This window comes from Panthera uncia, assembly GCF_023721935.1.
Source record: "Panthera uncia isolate 11264 chromosome D3 unlocalized genomic scaffold, Puncia_PCG_1.0 HiC_scaffold_8, whole genome shotgun sequence".
NCBI lineage: Eukaryota > Metazoa > Chordata > Mammalia > Carnivora > Felidae > Panthera > Panthera uncia.
The window spans coordinates 85346475-85367946 of NW_026057586.1; the positions used below are offsets into that span (position 1 = coordinate 85346475).

Genomic DNA, 21472 nt, shown 5'->3' on the forward strand with positions numbered 1-21472 from the left:
TAATTTACAAGAGCAAAGCAAGGCTGTCATCTCTTGACCTTCAGTGTCAGAACAAAGCTGTTATTTTTCAAGCTACACGTTAGCCTTACACTACGATTTAACCCTTACAGTGTGATCTCAGTCTTTTTGTATTTGTCGAGGGCTGATTTGTGACCCAGTATGTAATCTGTTCTGGAGAATGTTCCACGTGCACTCGAAAAGAATGTGTATTCTGCTTTAGGATGAAATGTTTCGAATATATCCATTCAGTCCATCTGGTCCAGTGTGTCATTTAAGGCCATTGTTTTCATTTACAATTGTTAGGTCTTCTTGGTAGATAGACCTCTTTATTATGATATAGTGCCCTTCTTCACCTCTTGTTACAGTCTTTGGTTTAAAATCTAGTTTGTCTGATATAAGTATGGCTACTCTGACTTTCTTTTGATGTCATTAGGATCGCAGATGGTTCTCCACCCCCCTCACTTTCAATCTGGGTGTCTTTGGGTCTCAAACGAGTCTCTTATAAGTGGCATATCGATGGGTCTTTTAACCCATTCTGAAACCCTCGATCTTCTATGTCACTTATTCTCTCCTCTGCTTCTTCAATCCTGTTGTGACTCTATCCAGTCAGTTTTGCTTCTCAGTTACAGCATTTTATTTTTCCAGTCTGACTAGTTTTTAGGTCTTTGATCTCTGTAGCAAGGGTTTCTCTGGAGTCTTCTGTGCTTTTTCTCAAGGCCAGCTAGTATTCTTCTGACTGGTGTTCTAAATTCTTGTTCAGATATATTGCTTATATCTGTGGTGAGCAAATCCCTGGCTGTGGTTTCTTCTTGATCTTCCTTTGGGGGGGAATTCTCTGCCTTGTCATCTTGTCTAGGTTTTTGTCTTTTGCGTGTTGTGAGAGCTTGTTATGTTTCTTGCTCTTGAGAATACTGCTGTATTGAGGGGGTCGTACCTGGACCAGGGGGTCCAGGCCTGGTGCTTCGGGAAGGGTTTCTGGCGATGGGGCACTGTGCTGCTGTGCTTTGGTTGCTCTTTCCCCCAGGTCAGTCCTCTGCAGAGCTCCTCCTTGCTTGCAGTGAGGAGTGTTTGGACTTTTAACTACGTGCGCTTTGATTTGTTTGTTAAAGGAAGCTCGATCCAAAAAAAGAGAAAAGGAAAAGGAACCAAAGCCCCAAACAGACAAACAACTATAAGCCTGATTCCACGAGAGAAAAAAAGAGAGAAGGAACGAGACTGATTCAAAAAATGAGACAAGGGGGGCACCTGGGTGGCTCAGTTGGTTGAATGTTCAACTCTTGATGTCGGCTCAGGTCATGATCCCAGGGTTGTGGGATCGAGCCCTGCGTCAGGCTCTGTGGTGAGTGTGGAGCCTGCTTGGGATTCTCTCCTTCTCTCTTTGCCTCTCCCCTACTCACATGTGCACTCTCTCTCTCAAATAATAAATAAACTTCAAAAAAGAAATTAAAAAAAACCCCAAAAAGCCCCACAAAAAGTGAGAGAAGGAAATGAAAATACAAACAAATGAACAAAAAACTCTAAGTCTGATTCCAAAGGAAAACAAAAAAAAAAAGTCTGGTCCTATTTCCAGCTTCAGAACTGAAGCTGACGCTTTGGAGCCCTCTATGATCAGTGGGTGGGGTGCGTGTGGGGGGGCCTGTGCTCCTCCTCTGGGGGAGAGGCCCCCTGCACCGGCTGGCGCCCGGTCAGAGGGCTCTGCAGGGCGCAGGGGGCGCGGTCTGATGTAAGCGGCTCGAGCCTCCACTGGGGGCGCTGTGTTGCTTGCTGAAGTCTCGGGTGCTGGTGGTCGGGGAAGGTGGCGTCACCCCGCTCTCCTGTCCCCAGGGAGGGGAGCTCAGGCCTCCCAGGCGAGCCTACGGTCTCCCCTCCTGTGTCCCAGGCTTCCGACAGATCCCTGCCAACAGGCCGACTGTGCCCAGGCTGGTGGGGCTGGGATTCGAAACTCCCAATCTTGGGGCACCTGGGTGGCTCAGCGGGTTGAGCGTCTGACTCTTGGTTTCCGATTGGGACACGATCTCACACTTCGTGCGACTGAGCCTCACATTAGGCTCTGCACTGACAGCATAGATCCTGCTTGGGATTCGCTCTCTCTCGCGCTCTCTCTCCCTCTTTCAAAATAAATGTTTAAAATAAAAAAGAAAAACTTCAAATCTTAAAGAACCTGCTCCTCCCTCCGGAGGAGCCCCTTGCGGTGCTGCGCCTGGCTCTGTTCGGTCCCAGAAAAGCAGTTGTGTGGCCCCGTAGGCGCCTGGAGTTTATGGTGACGCACAGTGACAAGCTGCGGCCACGTTGTGTGCCCTCAGTGCGCGCCTCTGTCCCCTGCTGTGGATCGGCTGCTCAGGTGTGCCCCCAAGTCTTTTGTTCTGGGAGAGGCCATCTGCCCTCTTCCAGATGTACTCTGAGAAGGGGAAGGTTCTCTCCCACCTGACACGCTGTTGCTGGTCTTCTCCCCCCCCCCCCCCCCCCCCCCACCCCATCTGCCCGGCTGGACTTCCAGGAATGGTACAGACTTCCAGACCCTCAGAATGTGAGCTCCTCTGTTTGCAAAAACTTGTGATAGTCCGTTTCTCTCGATTCCCCGGTCGGTGGTTTTGGGGGGTGTTTTTCTTGCACGACCCGAACCCCCTCTCTCCCCCACTCTCTCTGTCTTCTCTCCGGAAAAAGGGCTCCCTCCCCTCCAAGGCACCGCGGCTCTTTTCCCCCCCAGTTCACGTCTCTGAGCCTCCTGGTACCTGCCACGGTCTCTCCCTCTAATTGTGCAGATTGTTCTCTTAATTCCCGGGCTGATTTCCTAGGTGCTTAGAATGATATGATGTTGACCAAGCTGGGCTCCAGGGACCAGGCAGGTCCAGGGTTCCCCTACCCCTCTGCCATCGTAACTCCTTCTCTCTCTCACTTCTTGGTGTGAGCACATTCTGCCAGGATTCTCTGCCTCCAGCTTACCAACGGGTAAGGAAGGGCTGGGTGGGTTGCCTGCTCTTTGTCCTATGTCATCGCTCAGGGGGAGTAGTTGGCCAACACAGGGAAATAACAGGAAGTTACAGAACTGATATGGTGGTTTCCTGATCAGGTGTGTTTCCTAGCCCACTGTTCTGGAATCAAACTCCGGCTTGAAGGGAGAAGGTGGTCTCTCATCGCAGCCTGTGTCCTCGTGTACTTGCCTTTGATGTGACACATTTCCCTGTGCTGGCTGCGAATGTCTCCCCAGCCCCCTGAACTGCCGTACGTGGGCCCACTAGAATTCTGTGCTCGTGGGGCGTCCCGTGCTGTATGTGACAAAGTGGAAGCAGACAAGTAGATCCCACGTATTTGCTCACATGTGTGCACGGCCGCCCTATCAGATTTCATTTACAAAACACACGCTCAAAGATAAAATTACTGGGGCGCCTGGGTGGCTCAGTTGGTTGAACATCCGACTTCCGCTCAGGCCATGATCTCACAGTTTGGGAGTTCCAGCCCCGTGGCGGGCTCTGTGCCGACAGCTCGGAGCCCGGAGCCTGCTTCAGATTCTGGGTCTCCCTCTCTCTCTGCCCCTCCTCTGCTCACGCTCTCTCTCTCTGTCTCTCCACAATAAATAAATGTTAAAAAAAAAATAATTTCAAGACGTTTGTAGCAGATCCTTCTACCCAGCACGGGGTCCTACTAAGCCTGAGCCCCTGTGCACCTGCCTGGGTCACTCACCTATGAAGCTGGCCCTGGCAAATACCTACATAGTCCGTGGCTTTATGGAGTTTCCAGTCTGGGAGAGGAAAGGTGGCAGACGTAATAATCATATAAATGCATAGGTGTGGCTGAAGTGAGTGCTCTGCTGTTGGGGCTTTTGGGGTGTGTACTTGAAGCCTGATCTGTTCTGAGGGCTTGGACGTGACCAAGTGGTATTCAGTGATGAGAAGTAGCTAGCTAGGCAGTTTGAACTGCACGTACAAAGGCCCTGTGACAGAAAGGAATGTGGAAGTAAAAGCAGGCCAGCGAGGCTGCAAGGAGGTGGGGTGTGGGGAGCGGTGGGGGAAGGGGTTGGGTAGGTGGGGGCCTGAACATGCAGACTTTGCAAACTGTGTCAGGATGTGTGGATCTTGTCCCATGTGCAGTGGGCATAGTACCAGAGGTCTTAGACTGGGAGGAAGTTGCCTATGTGACATGATTCTTGCCCTCAGACAAATCTAGATATGCAATCTATTTGCAGTTAAAACGTTCATGAGAGGGGCGCCTCGGTGGCTCAGTCAGTTAAGCATCCGACTTTGACTCAGGTCACGATCTTATGGTTTGTGGGTTCGAGCCCCGCATCGGGCTCTGTGCCGACAGCTCAGAGCCTGGAGCCTGCTTCGGATTCTGTGTCTCCCTCCCTCTCTGCCCCTCCCCTGCTCGACCCTGTCTCTCGCTCAAGAGTAAATAAACGTTACACACACTCATGGAAAACCGAAAGGCAGCCTCCCTGTGTTTTGTTTGTTTGGACAGGTTATGGAGGAATTTTACAATATATTTGGTCCAGAACTAAAGGCAGTGACGGGGGATCCCAAGCGCATTGACGATGTCCTGTGCAGGGTGGACAGCCTGGTCACCCCCATGGAAAACCTGACCTTTGACCCCTTCAGCATCAAGTCTTCCCAGTACTGGAAGTATGTGATGGATGAATTCAAGATTGAAGTTCTGGCAAGTAACTCATCTATAGATTTGATCTTGGGAGTGGGTACCATGGTTCCCCCATGTTAAATTTGTTTCGTTATGCTTAGGATTTTTTTTTTTTTTTATCACAAAAAGTAATACCTGCTTACTTGTAAAAAACAGAAGCAATACCATAAGAGAGTCTTAAATACAGACCGGACCGAGGATTGCTGCAGGGGAGGAAGGTGGGGGGATGGGCTAAATGGATGGTGGGCATTAAGGAGGGCACTTGTTGGGATGAGCACGGGGCGTCATATATGAGGGATGAATCACTGGGTTCTACTTCTGAAACCAATGCTACACGTATATGTCAACTAACTTGAATTTAAATAAATAAATAAAAACAAATGATACTGAGGAATGTAAGATAAAAATGAACATTCCTTAATCTTTTTTGTCCCCATTCCTATCTCTAGGCAGAATAAGGTTAAGTCAAGCTAGACACAGTAGCATCTCCACAAAGGTGGGTTTGCTGTATAATTGGGGAGGACATAGGAGGCTGAAGAATGGGACTTGGTTTAGTAGGCAGTAGGGAGCCACTGAGGTTACAGAGTGAGGTAATCAGAATTATGGTTGACGAAGGTTCTTCTGGTCACAGCATAGGCTGATTTAGGCCGGGGAATGAGAGGAGGTGGGGAGATGATATTAGGAGGTTGTGGCCTGGGGTACGGGGGAGGCAGAACCTGTCAAAGAGAGGCTGTAGCTGAGAATATGGTTTCACGCCACACAGCGTGATACGATGGGGGATGGTCCATCGTGGTTACTCTTTCAGCTTCATGTGGGAGGCACATCAGCAGCGTCCCCACTTTAGGTCTTGAGTAATTGTTTTTATAACCAGAGCATCTTTTTCTATGGGCAACCCCAGACTGTTCTTGGGTTATCTAAACATTTCCATTTTAATTACATCCGGTGTATTCTCAGCTTCTGTTTTGTTTTAAGTGTTATTTTCATTTATTTTTTAATTTAATATTTACTTATTTTTAGAGAGAGAGAGAGAGAGAGAGAGAGAGAAACAGAGCATGAATGGGGGAGGAACAGAGAGAGAGGGAGACACAGAATCCCAAGCAGGCTCCAGGCTCTGAGCTGTCAGCACAGGGCCCGATGCAAGGCTTGAAGTCATGGACCATGAGATCATGACCTGAGCTGAAGTCAGTCACTCAACTGACTGAGCCACCCAGACGCCCCTATTAATTTTTATTTTTAAAAATGTTTAGTTAGAGGGAGGGACAGAGTGCACAAGTGTGGGAGGGGCAGACAGAGAGAGGGAGACACAGAATCTGAAGCTGTCAGCTCAGAGTCTGACGTGGGGCTCAAACCCACAAACTGTGAGATCGTGACCTGAGCTGAAGTCAGAGGGTAACCGACTGAGCCACCCACGCGCCCCTAAGTGTTACTAATTTTTAAATTGAATTTTTCATTGAAGTCACTTTGTCAAGTAATACTAAAAGGCAAATAATAAGAAAAAACAGCCCCATGCTTAACCTTCTCCGTTCCCATTCTTGATGTCATTTTTCACAATTCTAGATGTTTCTTTTGTTGTTCACCTTCATATTTTCTAAAGAACTTGCCAATGTGGTTATCTCCTGATGTATCTAATATAATCAGTTTCAGACAACTGTTAACTTTTCAGAGTAGATGTGGACTTTACTGTCCTACTCCTTCCCCATACCCACTTGTCCCCCTGTCATCTAACATAGATTTATCATAACTTTTGGCTAAATTAATGATTAGTGTTTACTCCTTATGTCTGTGTAAACAGTGTTCACTGCTGAGCCAAGAAGCACATCATAAGCACACTGCCTTTCTTGTTCAACCCTTCATTTTTCCTGAAGTTAATCATAGCTTTTATTTTTATTTGCCTGGTTATTTACATACCTGTTATTTTTTTCCCCAACTGCTCTAACATCTCTGCCACATATTTATCAATAATGGGTTCTGTCTGCTTAAAAATATGAGTGCTATTAGTTTCCTGGAGGCCTTTGTCCCAGAGCTCTCTGTCCTTCTGTCCCAGTCTATATTGTTTGCTCTTTAGCTTTATTGCAAAGTAGTCACCCTAGGACTTCTCATCTTTTCTCCTCTGTATTGGATCCTGTTTTCTAGATTTCACATCTTCCTCTTTTCTTGTTTAGGCCTTTGTTTTGCTGAAGCACATTTTTTAGTATCTTCCTAAGAAAGGTTTCATGGGACATCTCTCTTTTATGTCTTGTGTGAATTCTGGAATAAAGTTAGGTACAGAATTTAAGATTGAAGTAACTTTTCTTTGGGCGGGGGGGGCGTCTGGATGGCTAAGTCGGTTGGGTGCCTGACCCTTGATTTCGGCTCTGGTCGTGATCTCACATGACCAGAGTTCAAGCCCTGCATTGGGCTCTGTGCTGATAGCATGGATCCTGCTTGGGATTCTTCCTGTCTCTCTGCCCCTCCCCTGCTTGTGCTCTCTCAGTCTTTCAAATTAAGACTTAAGCAAACAAAAAAGAAATAACTTTTCTTCGGATATTGAGGGTATTGTTCATTGATTTCTAGCTTCTAGCATTATCACAACTCTGCTGTCCTTCTGATTCAATTTTTCTAGAACTAACCTTCCACTCTTCATGGACTGGGGCGGCATGAGGGTATAGAGGGTACATGGTGGCCTGGCTGTGCAGGGCGGAGGAGGGATCCTGTGTTTGCCCCTCGCCTTCCTGGTGCCTCGTGTCTCCAAATGTTCATGGAGGTTTCGTGGGGAGTAAACAGGTACCTGCCTGTTCCCCTATTGCCAGCATTTCGTTGTAATCCTCTGCCTTCTGTAGAGTTACTTTCCATCTGCCTAAGACTCCTGAACTATCTTCTCTCCTGTTGTGTCCTCTCCTGCTTTCTTTGTTTGTAGGAGTTAACACTTAAAAAAAAATTTCCTTCCTACCATTCTGAGTGGAACAAGGGGAGGGGAACAGAAAACCAATGTAGCCAATCTGCTGTTTTTAACTGGGCACCAGCTTCCACTAAAGCACAAGGGAAATCTATCGCAAGTCACAAATTTGTTTTTTGCTTATTTCTTGCCGCTTTGTTTTTGCAGGATAATTACGGGGATGTGAGGGCTGTGTTTCTGACTTGTGCTTTTTTTTTTTTTTTTTGGCAGGTTATTGAAAAAGAAGCAAAAAATTTTATTGATGAATCTTTTAAGACACTTCGATCAGCTGAAGCAGCGTTTGACATGCTTCTAAAATTTAAGCATATTCGTTCACGGGACGCTATTAATCGGCAAATGATGATGAAATTTAATGATATCCTGGCACAGTATTGTAAAGAGGTAATTGAAAGATCGACAGGTGCCAGAGCAGTGGAAGGACACTGGGCAAAATGTGGAGAACTGAATGGGGCCATTATCTGTCTCTCCTATTCAAATTCAGAGAGGCTGTGGAATTTTCCCCAGTGAGCATGTCACATGCCACAGATAACCAAAACAAAGTGGGTTTGTTTGTTTAGTGAGGAAATTCAGTAAGGATTTATCAAGTACAATATCATACACCTTACATTGTGATGGGCTCTGTACGAGTTTGTAGTTGTAACAATCACATTAGTAACAGCAGAAGTCCTAGCTAACCGTGTGCCGAGATCATGTATGTATTTGCATATTAATTCAGAACCATGTATCCGGTGCTCACATATTTCCAGGTATGGTGTTAGGCACAGAGGTAGGTAAATGAAACGCAGATTTTTCCTTCAAGTACCCAGTGGGAGAAACAGACAAAAAAACAAAAACAAAAAAACCCAACTTATCATCTTATTCAGAGGATGAAATGAGAATATGTGAAATAATTTGGTCAACGTCAGTTAGCAAAATACAAAGGGACAAGCTGGTCTCCAAATATGTGGTTTCCTCTTGATGCGGTACCAAGAGGCTACGAACTTTGTAGTAAAAACCTTTACTTTGTAGTAAAGGTTTGTTATTTTACGTGAAGCTTTGAAGGTCAGAAGTCTACAGTGGTTGCATTGGGTTGAAAACAAGGAGTCAACAGGGCCGTAGCCTTTCTGGAGTCTCTAGGGAGATTGGATCTCCTTGTTTTTTTTCCCCCCAGCTTTTAGAGATTCGTGGCCCCCTTCCATCTCCAAAGCCAGCGATGGCTAGTCCCACTTCCGTCTGGGGAAAGACTCTGACCCTCTCTTCTGCCTCCTCCTTCCTTTTGTAAGGGCCCTTGTGATTACCTTGGGCCCACTCAGATAATCCGGGGTCATCGTCCTATTATGAGGTCAGCTGATTGTCAACCTCAATTCCCCTTTGTCATGTAATGTAGTAAATTTACAGATTCTGGGCATCGGGACCAGGGGATGCCTGGGGGGTGGGGGGGATGTTATTCTGTCTCCCACATCTAATTACCCACGTGAGAGTGTGGAGATGCTTCTTTTAAAATGCAGGTCCAGGGGCGCCTGGGGGGCTCAGTCGTTTAAGTGTCTGACTTCGGCTCAGCTCATGATCTCGAAGGTCGTGAGTTCAAGCCCAGCATCAGGCTCTGTGCTGACAGCTCAGAGCCAGGAGCCTCCTTCGGATTCTGTGTGTGTGTCTCTCTCTCCTTCTCTCTCTCTGCCCCTCCCTGGTTCGTGCCCTGTTTCTCTCCTCTCTCTCTCTTTCTCTCAAAAATTAACTTAAAAAATAAAATAATAAAATACAGGTCCAGACCATGTGGTCCACCAAGTCCACTTCTGGGTGTATACCCTAAAAAATTGAAAAGAAGGCTTTTTTAAAATGTTTATTTATTTTGAGGGAGAGAGAGAGAGAGCAAGCGGTGGAGGGAAGAGGGAGAGGGAGAGAGAGAATCCAACCAGGCCCCATGTTGTCAGGGCACACCCCGACGCGGGGCCTGAACTCATGAACTGTGATAGATGAATGGATACATAAAATGTGGTCTGTCCATACAATGGAATATTCCCAGCCTTAGAAAGGAAGGATATTCTTTTTCTCTTTTAAATTTTTATTTATGTATTAAAATTTTTTTTAATGTTTATTTTTTGTTATTTTTTTTAATGTTTACTTATTATCGAGAGACAGAGCATGAGCATGGGAGGGGCAGAGAGACAGGGAGACACAGAATCCGAAGCAGGCTCCAGGCTCCGAGCTGTCAGCACAGAGGCCGACGCGGGGCTCGAACCCACTAACTGTGAAATCATGACCTGAGCTGAAGTCGGACGCTTAACCGACTGAGCCACCCAGGCGCCCCTTAATGTTTATTTTTGAGAGAGACAGAGCATGAGCATGAGCAGGGGAGGGGCAGAAAGAGACGGAGACGCAGAATCCGAAGCAGGTTCCAGGCTCCGAGCTGTCAGCACAGAGCCCGATGTGGGGCCCGAACCCACGAACCGTGAGATCATGACCTGAGCCGAAGTCCGACGCCCAACCGACAGAGCCCCCCGGGCGCCCCAAGAAAGGACATTGTGACACATGCTCCAACATGGGTGAATCTGAAGACATTATGTTAAGTGAGAGAAGCCAGTCAAAAAAACCCCAATTACTGTATGATTCCACTTACATGAGGTGTTTAGAGGAGTCAGATTCCCGGAGGCAGGTAGTAGAGTGGAGAGCACCAGCGGCCAGGGGAGGAGGAGGGGGAGTTAGTGTTTCACGGGTCAGTGTGTCAGTTTGAGACCATGAAAGTGTGGGAGGTGGATGCAGGTGGTGGTTGTGTGACGGTGTGAATGTGCTTAATGCCACTGAAATGCACTTAAACATGGTAAGCTTTGAGGCGCCTGGGTGGCTCAGTCAGTTGGGCATCCGACTCTCGGTTTCGGCTCAGGTCATGATCGCACGGTTGGTGAGTTCGAGCCCCGCATCGGGCTCTGTGCTGACAGCTGCTTGGGATTCTCTCTCCCCTCTCTCTCTCTGCCCTGCAACCCGCCCCCCCCCCCAATACATAACCATTAAAAATGTAAAGACCTACATCTCAAGTTAAATCTTTCTTGGCGAACATGCTGATGCATATCACAGACCACTTTTGATTGCTTTTCAGATCGACATAGTTAATAAACTCTTTGTTCAGAACCTGGACAACCCGCCACTGTGTAAGAACCACCCTCCGGTAGCAGGTGCCATCTACTGGGAACGGTCCCTGTTCTTTCGGATCAAGCACACCATCCTCCGATTTCAGGAAGTGGAGGAGATATTGGAGAGTGACCGAGGAAGAGAGGTATGTTGCTTCCCTGGAGCTGTCGCCGGGCGTATCTCACGGGCGACCTAGAGCCGCCGGTGTGAGGAGCAAATCCTGGCCTGCGACTTCGAAGGCCTTTCCTGTGGTCCCTGATTTCGGGCTCATACATATGATCGGGCTTCTCCCTGAACTTGATTTTCAGCTTCTCTGGAGGGTGACCATCTTTCTGATAATACTGTTCCTCCCCCACCCATGGGGTTTTGAATGTTATATAGAAGGGGTTGACAAATCTTTTCTTGAAAGGTCCAGAGAGTAGGGGTGCCTGGGTGGCTCTAGTCGGTTAAGCGTCCTACGGCTCAGGTCACGATTTCGCGGTTCGTGAGTTCGAGTCCCACATCGGGCTCTGCGCTGACAACTCAGAGCCTGGAGCCTGCTTCGGATTCTGTGTCTCCCTCTCTCTCTCTCCCCCTCCCTTTCTTGCGCACGCTCTCTCTCTCAAAAATAAATAAACGTTAAAAATAAATTTCAAAAGGTAAAAGCCGTTCTTAGCTCTTGGGCTGAGGTCTGCTGATCTCTGCTCGTCGGCCTGGATTTCAAGCCGTACCTTCTCATACATACCCTGCAAAATGCTTGGAAATCTGTATACCTATTTTTGCAAAATGCACTAACATTTTTTTTTTAATAGAGTGAGAGAAAGAGAGGAAAAGGTGTTAGATTTCTGAGGACAAACTGACGATTGCTGAGTTCTTTGACAGGTGAGACAGAAGTACTTGGAGGTGGGCTGGACAATGAAAGACTACGAAGACAGAAAGTATGAGCTGTGGAAAGAGGTAACGGAACAGGCCCTGCCGAATCTTATGAAGAAGAGTCTGCTTACTAAGGTGCGTACTTCCAGACCCTTGTCCAGATCGTGGCGGTCAGGTTAGGTGATGGCGTGTGCGATTTTCTGGAGGTCTGGTTTGTCGGCACGGTTTGCCGTTGATAGGTATTTCCAAGTGGAAGACAGAGAAGGGCCAAGGTTGTCCGGGGAGGAGAGGACAGGGGCAGAGAGGGAGGAGGCGGAGGCAGCATAAGGTCAGGGTTAGGAAATGCGCCCGAATCCGGCAGCCCTGCTGACTCTGTGGGCGAGTGGCTTCACACCGAGCCTCAGTTTCCCCATTTGTAAAACGAGTTGGATCAGATGATATCAACACGCAAAGTATTAGCTGAATCGGGTGTGAAATGGCTGACAGTTGAGCTATGGAAAAAACACCATTTTGCACGATTCACCCTTATGTACAGTGCTTTAGCCGGAGCCTGCTGCCCAGCAGATGCTCCGTAAAGAAATACTAGCCGTGAGGGAGGAGACACCCGCGCACAGCATCTCTAGGTGTGTGGCCTCTGAAACCCTGAAGTAGGTTCCGAAATGAGTGCAGAGGGCCAGACTGGAGACGGCTTGGGTCCCATCAAAAGGGGCAGCTCCTGCTCAATCCCGGTCTCTGCTTGTCAGCGTTCCTGGTTTTTCCAGGGAAGCCAGAATTCCGGATTTGCGTGCGATTGAGCACTTTTTGGACGTGGGTGGCTAAGTCGAATTCTTTAAACCCTGTTCACTGAACAAAATACGTGTTCTAGCTAGCTCCAGGCAGCCTCCCGGTCTATCAGGGCATCAAGGGCCCTACGCTGATCGTCTGCAAATTTATGTTGAACTTGGGTCGTCTGGACCGCTTCTTGGACCGCCCTTGCCATGCTTGTGAAATGTCTCTTCCACAGACTTCTGCCACTGCTGATGAGGCTGCGAACTCCGAGAAGGGGGCCGTGTTTGTAATAAATTTTTCACCTGCTCTCAGGGAGATTATTAACGAAACAAAGTACTTGGAACAGTTAGGATTCCCCGTCCCCGAGTTAGCAAGAAATGTTGCTCTCCAGGAGGACAAATTTCTTAGGTAAAAACATTTGTCTCTTAAATCAACAGGGAACTTTTTGATCTCAGGACCCCTTCCTATTCCATTCCGTTAAAAATTATTGACAACCCCACCCCCTCCTGCTTTCATTTGTCTGCATTTTATAGCTACCGGTATTTACCATGCTGGAAATTAAAACGAAGCAATGTGCGAACTGTGTATCTCTCCATTCACCTGAAAGTAACAATAACAAACCTGTTATGTGTTAAAACAAACACTTCCTAATGAGAAGTATACCGATATTTTCCAGAAAAGGAAGTTAGTGGGAAGGTTGGCATTGTTTTAAATTTCTGCAAATCTTTCGATCAAAGTTTTAGGCCGGTTAAAGGTCTTTTGTAACGTAGATAAAGGGTAAGCTGTTTACGAGCTCTGTTGTGCGTCCTCATGTCAATGACTTTCCTGTAACGCACAGGTACACAGACGGAATACAGCGTATGCTGGATCATTATCACATGCTCGTAGCAAAGTTAAATGAGGCAGAGGCTCTGCTTCTCGACGATCATTCCCAGGAATTGATAAGAGTCTTTAGGTCTGGATATAAGAGGTTAAACTGGAACTCACTAGGTAACATAATTCATCCTCCTATTCATTGCCTTGTAGACTTTGGAATGCAAAAGATATATGCTTGTAGATGATTTTAGTTGAATTATAATCTTTGCGTGTCTATAGATACGGTCAACACCCAGGTTTTGAATATTAATCATTTATATTTGGTGGAACTTTGAATTCATCTCAAGGCTTTTGTTGGGACTGAAGACAAGATTTGGACACTCTGCTGACCCAGTGCTTTCTCCTCCAAAAATAAAGCAGCCTTTACTGTTTTTCCTAATATTTTTCTATTGTTTTCTAATATTAACAATTTTAATTTTGAGATAATTTATAGATTCACACCCAGTTGTAAGAATTAATACAGAGAGGTCCTGTTTACCCTTTACCCAGTGCCCTGTCAGTAACTTCTTGCAAAACTGTAGTACAACGCACAACTCAGATGCATGGACAGTTGAGGCACAGAGCATTTCCATGCCACAGGGATAACTCATGTTGCCCTTTTATTTATTTATATTTATTTTTTAAAAATTAAGAAAAAAATTTTTAATGTTTATTTATTGTTGAGAGAGGGAGAGAGACAGAGTGTGAGCAGGGGGCGGGGGTGCAGAGAGAGAGGGAGACACAGAATCCGAAGCAGACTCCGGGCTCCGAGCTGTCAGCACAGAGCCCGACACGGGGCTCGAACCCGTGAGCTGTGAGATCATGACCTGAGCCGAAGTCAGCCGCTTAACCGACTGAGCCACCCAGGCGCCCCTATTTTAAAAAAATTTTTAATGTTTATTTTTGAGAGAGAGAAGGAGGCAGGCAGAGAGGGAGGGAGACACAGAATCTGAAGCAGGTTCCGGGCTCTGAGCTGTCGGCACAGAGGCCGATGTGGGGCTGGAATTCACAAACTGTGAGATCATGACCTGAGCCAAAGTCGGGTGCTCCACGTGTTGCCCTTTAAAAAAAAATTTTTTTTAATGTTTATTTATTTTGACAGAGAGAGAGAGAGAGAGACAGAGCATAAGTGGGGGAGGGGCAGAGAGAGAGGGAGACACAGAATCGGAAGCAGGCTCCAGGCACCAAGCTGTCAGCACAGAGCCCGACGTGGGGCTCGAACTCACGGAGCACGAGATCATGACCCAAGCTGAAGTCGGACGCTCAACTGACTGAGCCACCCAGGGACCCCACATGTTGCCCTTTTAAAGTCCTACCCACCTCACTCCCATTCCTAGCCTCAACCCGTGCAATCGCGAATCCATTCTCCATTTCTATAATTTCGTCATCTCTAGAGTGCTCTATAAAGGAAATCATATATGCCCTTTTGGGTTGACTTTTCCACCTTAGCCTGATTCTCTGGAGGGTCGTCCAAGACGTTGCACATATCGGTAGTGTGTTCCTCTGGTGACTGAAATCTCACGCTTTCAATGTGCCACAGTTAGGTTAGCCATTCACCTGTTGAAGGATATCTGGGTTGCTTCCAGGTTTGGCTGTGATGAGTAGACGTTTGTGCCATAAAGCCATTTGTGTGTGGGGTTTTATGTGAACGTGAGTTTCATTTCACTGGGATAAGTGCTCAGGAGTGCGGTTTCTGGGTCCCCTACTACTCGCATATTTAGTCTTTTTTTTTTTTTTTTAAATTAATTGCCGTGGAGCTGGCTGTGCCATCGTATATTTCCACCTGCAATGTATGTTCCACTTTTTCTGGATGTTGGCCAGTATTTTGGTATTATCACTATTTTTAAAAAATTGTAGCCATCATGTAGCTCTGTGATGATCTCGTGGCTTTGCTTTGCATTTCTGTATTGGGGGATGATGCTGAGAATCGTTTCGTGTGCTTCTTTGCCATCTGTATGTCTTTTTTGGTGAGATGTCTGTGTTTTTGCCCATCTTCTACTCATATTGTTTGCTTTTTTACTTTGAGAGTTCTTTATATGGTTTAGATACTAGCCTTTTGTGGGATACGTGGTTTGCAGATATTTTCTCCCAGTCTGTAGCTTGTGTTTTCATTCTCCTAACAGCATCTTTTGCAGAGCAAAAGTTTAAAATTTTGAGAACCCCAATTTATCAAGTTTTCCTTTTATGGATCATGCTTTTGGTGTCAAGTCTAAGGACTCTTTTTGCCTAGACTGACATCCCAAAGATTTTCTCCTTTTTTTCCCCAAGTATGTTATAATTTTATATTTTCTAGGTAAGTCTGTGATCAATCTTGATTTTTTTTTTTTCTGTACAAAGTGTGAGGCTTAAGGTGAGGCTAATTTCTCCTCCTTCTCCTTGACTATGGCTATCCAATTGTTTCAGCATCATTTGTTGAAAAGGGTGACTTTTTCCCCATTAAGTTGCATTTGCACCTTTGTAAAACACCAGTTGGCCATATTTGTATGGGTCTGTTTCTGGGTTTTGTGTTCTGTTGATCTATGTGTCTGTAGCTATATGCTAAGTCTTGAAATTGGGTAGGTAGCCTGATTCTACCCATTTTTTCTCTTAAGCAAATTGTTTTGGCTGTTCCAGTTTCTTTGTTTTTCCATATAAATTTTAGAATAATCTTGTCTATATCTACCAAAAAATGCTTGCTGGGATTTTGATGGGAATTGTGTTAACTCGGTATATCAGTTTGGGGAAAATTGATATCTATACTGGGTTGAGCTTTGTGATCCATGAACATGGTATATCTTTCCATTTATTTAGATCTTTGATTTCTTTTTTTTAATTTTAAAACATGTTTTTAATGTTTATTTACTTTTGAGAGAGAGAGAGAGAGAGAGAGAATATGCAGGCAGGGGGAGGGGCAGAGAGAAAAGGAGACACAGAATCTGAAGCAGGCTCCAGGCTCCAAGATGTCAGCACAGAGCCCAATGTGGGGCTCGAACCCAGGAACCATGAGATCATGACCTGAACTGAGGTTGGACGCTCAGCTGACTGAGCCACCCAGATGCCCCTGATTTCTTTCATTAGCACTGTGTCATTTTCAACATACAAGTCTTGTACGTGTTTTGTTAGATTTATGCTGAAGTATTTAATTTTTTGTTGAATGGTTGTAAATGATACTGTGTTTTTAATTTTGGTGTCCACATGTTTGCCACTAGTCTATAGAAATACAATTAATTTTTTAATGTAATTCCGTCTGCCTCCATGGCCTTCGCTGATGCTATCATGACAGGCATGAGGGGCAGAGACATTGGGGTGCCTCATCACAGTTTTATGAAGGTGGAAGTCTAGGCTCTTCAGCTGGCTCTTACCGGAATAAGTTTGAGTGAGGTCATGGTTTTGTCTATGGAGTTTGGAGTAGAGCAGTGACTGTGTGAAATTTTCTGTCTTGCCAGGATGTCCCTTTCCTGGTCCTTTGGCTAAAGAGAGCAGGCTTCTTTTTGGACTTTGGCATTTACGGTTGCCAGCTTCTTCAGCTCCGCATCTGAGATATAGAAGGAAAAAGAACCCAGGAAATTCATCACTGTGAACCCTTGGTTCCCCAAGTGGGGACCCAAGGCCCCTAGCCAGTTGGCTTCTCTCCACTTTTTAGAGTCTTATGTTTGTTTGATAGATAATGTGCAGGGTTCTTAACTGTGATTCGCAGGAGGAATAAAGAAAAGCACATCTCCTCCCTCTTCCTGGAAGTAGAAGTTCCCTTTACTTTTTTAAAAAGGCATTTTTGCTCTTCTTTTTCCCCCTGCTTCCTCTTTCCCTTATTTTCAAATCTTCTCCCTTCTTTTCTTTGTCATTTCCTTCTCTTCTTCCTATCTCCTTTGGGTGGAAAACATGTATGTTTGGACTTGGGCTCCGGAGCTAAACCCCTGGGTTAAAAGTCCAGCTCCGCCCACGTGACTCAACCTTGTGGAGGCTCAATATCCTCATCTGTAAATTCAGCATAATATTAGTACCCAATTCACAGGACTGTTGTAAAAAATTGATGACAGAATAATATGCCTAGACTGCTATGTGACCGATCACATGTGCTTAATCCAGGTATACTATTCATATTATTGCTGGTTATTTTTCTTTCTTTAAAAATTTTTTTTTAACGTTTATTGATTTTTTGAGAGAGAGCACGAGCACAAGCAGGGGAGGGGCAGAGAGAGAGGGAGACACAGAATCCGAAGCAGGTTCCGGGCTCTAGGCTCTGAGCTGTCAGCACAGAGCCTGACGCAGGACTCGAACTCACAAGCCGTGAGATCATGACCTGAGCCGAAGTCGGAAGCTTAGCCGACCGAGCCCCCCATGCGCCCCTGCTGGTTACTTGTCTAAGCAGCAGACCAAAGGCAATGTACGCGGGTCAGGGTAGAGTGTAGGTTCAGGTTGCCATGCCAGTGAGAAGACAACAGAGCTGGACCTTCTGTTTCTCCTCACAGTGCTTTAGATGATGATTTGCTAAAATCTGAGCAGGAGAAATGTATCGTTCAGTTGACTCTGAGAACAGGGCTCCTTGTCCTAGTCCCCAAGGGTGCTACGTGGATGTTTGCTACCACGAATACCCAAGGGGATGGAATGGACATGGTCTCTCTTGGGAAGGGATGCCAATATTAACATTCTGGATGTCGGTCGGCAGGGTATGGACAGAAAGAGCTGAAAGCCAAGTATCTTTTTTTTTTTTTCTCTCTCTCTCTCTCTCTTTTCTCCTTCCGAAGGTATTGCTGACTACATAACTCGGTGCAAACAGGCCATTGGGAAATTCGAGTCCCTTGTCCACCAGATTCATAAGAATTCAGACGACATTTCTTCCAGGCTGACGTTAATAGAGTCTGTAAATCTCTTTAAATATCCAGCAGCTAAAAGTGAGGAAGAACTCCCAGGTAGATATGATTTCTTATTTCTCTGATGACAGAAGAAATTAAATGAAAGAACCCATTGGTCATGGCTGCGTGTGCACAGGCGTGCACCCCCCACCCCTCCCCCACGTTTGTTTAGGAATAAAACCATTCCTAAAGGTCTTAGTCATTTACTGGAAAGGATCATGGGTAATTCTTGCTTTTTGCCCTGTTTTATGTCTTGCTTAGTTTCACGGATCCCTGACTCTGTGCGGACCAGTAGTACTTTTGTCAATAACTTTATAACAGTAACACAGATTGTGTTTTTATGGGCTCACGTTTACTTGTTCAAGCAACATCTTTTAAGCGGTCTTAGATGAGTCTAAAAGCAATTCAAGAAAAGCAAAATCGCCCAGAGAAAATAAAAGCCGCCTTTTGCACGTGGTGTGCTTTGGCACACGCAATGCACATCCCTGTGTTGTCATTTATTCTTTTACTTAGGGCGTGTCATGAACTTTTGGTGTTGACGTATTTTCTGCTTGCGGTCTAGATTGGCGGCTGCTTTTGTATTTTTAAGATCTGCAGTTAGCGTTTGGATGGCTCTGCGAGTAACATCCCTCCCCGTGTTCACGAAGGACTGTAACCGGTGTCTTCCTCTTCAGGCGTGAAGGAATTCTTTGAGCACATTGAGCGAGAAAGGGCCAAAGACGTGGACCACATGGTCAGGTGGTATCTTGCCATTGGGCCTCTGCTGACCAAAGTCGAGGGTCTGGTCATCCACACCAACACAGGCAAGGCTCCCAAACTGGCCTTCTATTACGAATACTGGGAACATAAAATTTATGACGTCTTGACAAAGCTCATCCTGAAGTAAGTCCACCTCGTTTCCTGTCGTGAAGGCAGTGTGCATAGATTAAAGGAGTTTACGCATAGAAGTAGTTAAAGGAAGGGTCATAGAGTGCAGAATAGAAATGATTTGGACAGTAAGTCTGCTCTCTGGTCAAAGAGCGCTCACAGGAGGGAAGGATGGCTTTCTAATCTGGCTCACATTCTTGTCAGGCCCCTCAACGTTCGGAAAAGGAAATTATCCCTCGTGGGATCATTCTGGGAAGCCGCCCTAGGACATTCAATGTCTTCTATGTGAAGGACCCCAGAAGAAATTTCTCTAGTGTCCCTTTTGAGCTTAGCCTCCTGAGAAAGTATTATTTTTCTTTTTGTCTTTTGTTTTTTGTTGTTTTGTTTTTAAACGGTGTGGATACTATGGATTGTTGACTTGAAAGATTTCCCTTTTCTCCTTGACTGCTAGGAAACTTAGAACCAAATTTGTAGCCTAAATGAAGCAAATGTAGAAGTATTTACGATTGCATTGTCAGTTACGTTCTTGTGACTCTAGACTCTATACATACTCTCTGCGTATATGTATGTATTTGAATCTAACACGTATGAGAGCTTACTCTGAAGGCTCGTGTTCTACTCCTTTTACAATCTCACCCTCGTTTTCCGGACACAGTGTGTTGGAAGATTAAGCGACTTTCTCAGCCTCGGTCACACACACACACACACCTTGTAAGAAGAACGGCTAGGATGCGAACCCGGTCCAGCATCACTTCGCTAAACATCTGTGATACGCGTCTCTTTCCTTTATTTTATCCCACTTTGAGTGTAGGGTCTCTTACTGCAGTCAAAGCATTCTTGTGAGCTGCTAAAGTCCACTTGGGAACAAGACGTTAATAAATAAAATAAATACCTTTGGTCGTCTTGCTTCCTGGACCCAGTTTGACAAATTTCACTAAGTTGATCCTTTACAAAAATCTGTTTTCTACACGTTTCATTTATCTTTTTTTTTTTTTTTTTTCATTATTGCTTCTTAGATTCCTGCAGCAGCTTCTTACACGGGGCACCTCCTACAGTGTTTCCTTTTTTAATATGCTATGCTTTCCCTTGATCCGTCTGTCGATCCGTCCATCCATCCATCCAGTCATTCACTCATTCACTCATTCACTCACGGGTTTCTTAGATCCTGCGTGTGTCAGGCACCAGGCCAGACAGGGCCCCTCTCCTTCTGGATCTTTTCCATCCTCATAGGAGAGACACAAAACACCAGGAACCCAGACATAACCAAGATGATTTCTGTGAAAGAAAGAAAGCAAGCAGCGCAGTGTTTTGGGACAGGAAACGGAGTGGCCGTTGTAAGGGGGTGCTCAAGAAAGCCACCCTGAGGCCGCGTTTTAGCTGAATCCCGAGGACCAGGAGTGAGCCACAAGAGGGGGGCCCTTTCTGGGGGAAGACAAAGCCAGTTTTATGACCATCTTTCCCGAACCATGTGGAACAGCTTTTGGAAGTCATCACTGTTACTCAGGTGTCTTTCGACTAATAGATATTCACTTCCCAAAAGTAGAAATGAACTACATATAAGTATAGGCCAAAACGGGGGCACAGAATAAAACTCAGTGCGCATTGCCCGCTATGACGCCAGAACGTCTTACTCCACACAGAGGGTTTTCACGTGTGACTTTTGCGACACCAGCGGTTTCCGTCAAGTGTTGGATATACTCCAGTGAGTCCTGGGTCTGTCTGTATTTTTTTTTTTTTTTAACCCCTCTTAGGAATTTGCAGTCTTTTAATTCTTTAATCCTGGGAAACGTCCCTCTGTTCCAAACGGACACCATCCTGACGGCGCCCGAGATCATCCTCAACCCCAACGCGAGTGAGATCGACAAAATGTGCGTCCGTTGTGTCCGAAATTGCGTGGAGATCACCAAGGTAAGGGCGGAGGGGTCTGCGGATCCACAGCGGGGCTTGTGGCCACCGACCACCAGGCCCGCCGGCTTTGGGGAGCACGTCGCCGAGGCCGCGGGGAGCACGGGCTCCGCTCTGCTTCTTGTCCAGACTCTTGTCCTCCTCTGGGCTCCTCTTCCAGCCCTCGAGAGCCTGGGTGTCCCAAGGCTCGATCCAGGCTCCCTTTTCTCCTCTCCGCGTGATCCCGACCAGTCTCCTGCCTTTTAATGCCATCCTGCCCAGACCTCTCTACTACCCACCCTGCTCTTCAAGTCTCTTGCCTCCTCGATGTGTCCCCTGCGACCCTGGTGTTGGCAGGTCCAAGGTGGAATTCTCGGCTTCCCGTCTTGCACCCTGCCCCTGCCCCCGGTTTCCCTACTGCAGGAAGCAGCGGCCGCAGCAGCCCAGATGCACGAGCCGGGAGCCCAGGAGCCGGCCCCGATTCTAGGGTTTCCTGTCGTCAACCTCTGTCCCGCCCATCGGAGGTCTGGTTGACTCTCGGCATCCCTCCCCTGGACAATTGCATGTTTCCACACCCCCTCCTCCACCACAGCGGGGGGGAGGGGGGGTTCAGAATTCTCTTTTTCTTTTTTTTTCTTTTCTTTTTTTTCCAATATATGAAATTTATTGTCAAATTGGTTTTCATACAACACCCAGTGCTCATCCCAAAAGGTGCCCTCCTCAATACCCATCACCCACCCTCCCC

The 21472-nt window shown here is 46.4% G+C and overlaps 1 protein-coding gene across 1 annotated transcript in view; it reads left to right on the top strand.

The window, feature by feature from the left end:
• The window catches only part of DNAH10 (dynein axonemal heavy chain 10), a 152663-nt gene that overhangs the window by 31445 nt on the left and 99746 nt on the right, over positions 1 to 21472 (top strand). Inside the window, exons 11-19 of the mRNA XM_049619502.1 lie at positions 4456 to 4650; positions 7775 to 7945; positions 10638 to 10814; positions 11531 to 11656; positions 12525 to 12697; positions 13128 to 13279; positions 17869 to 18033; positions 18651 to 18858; positions 20595 to 20751. Coding sequence (XP_049475459.1) covers positions 4456 to 4650; positions 7775 to 7945; positions 10638 to 10814; positions 11531 to 11656; positions 12525 to 12697; positions 13128 to 13279; positions 17869 to 18033; positions 18651 to 18858; positions 20595 to 20751 — 1524 coding nt within the window. The remainder of the gene's footprint in view (positions 1 to 4455; positions 4651 to 7774; positions 7946 to 10637; positions 10815 to 11530; positions 11657 to 12524; positions 12698 to 13127; positions 13280 to 17868; positions 18034 to 18650; positions 18859 to 20594; positions 20752 to 21472) is intronic.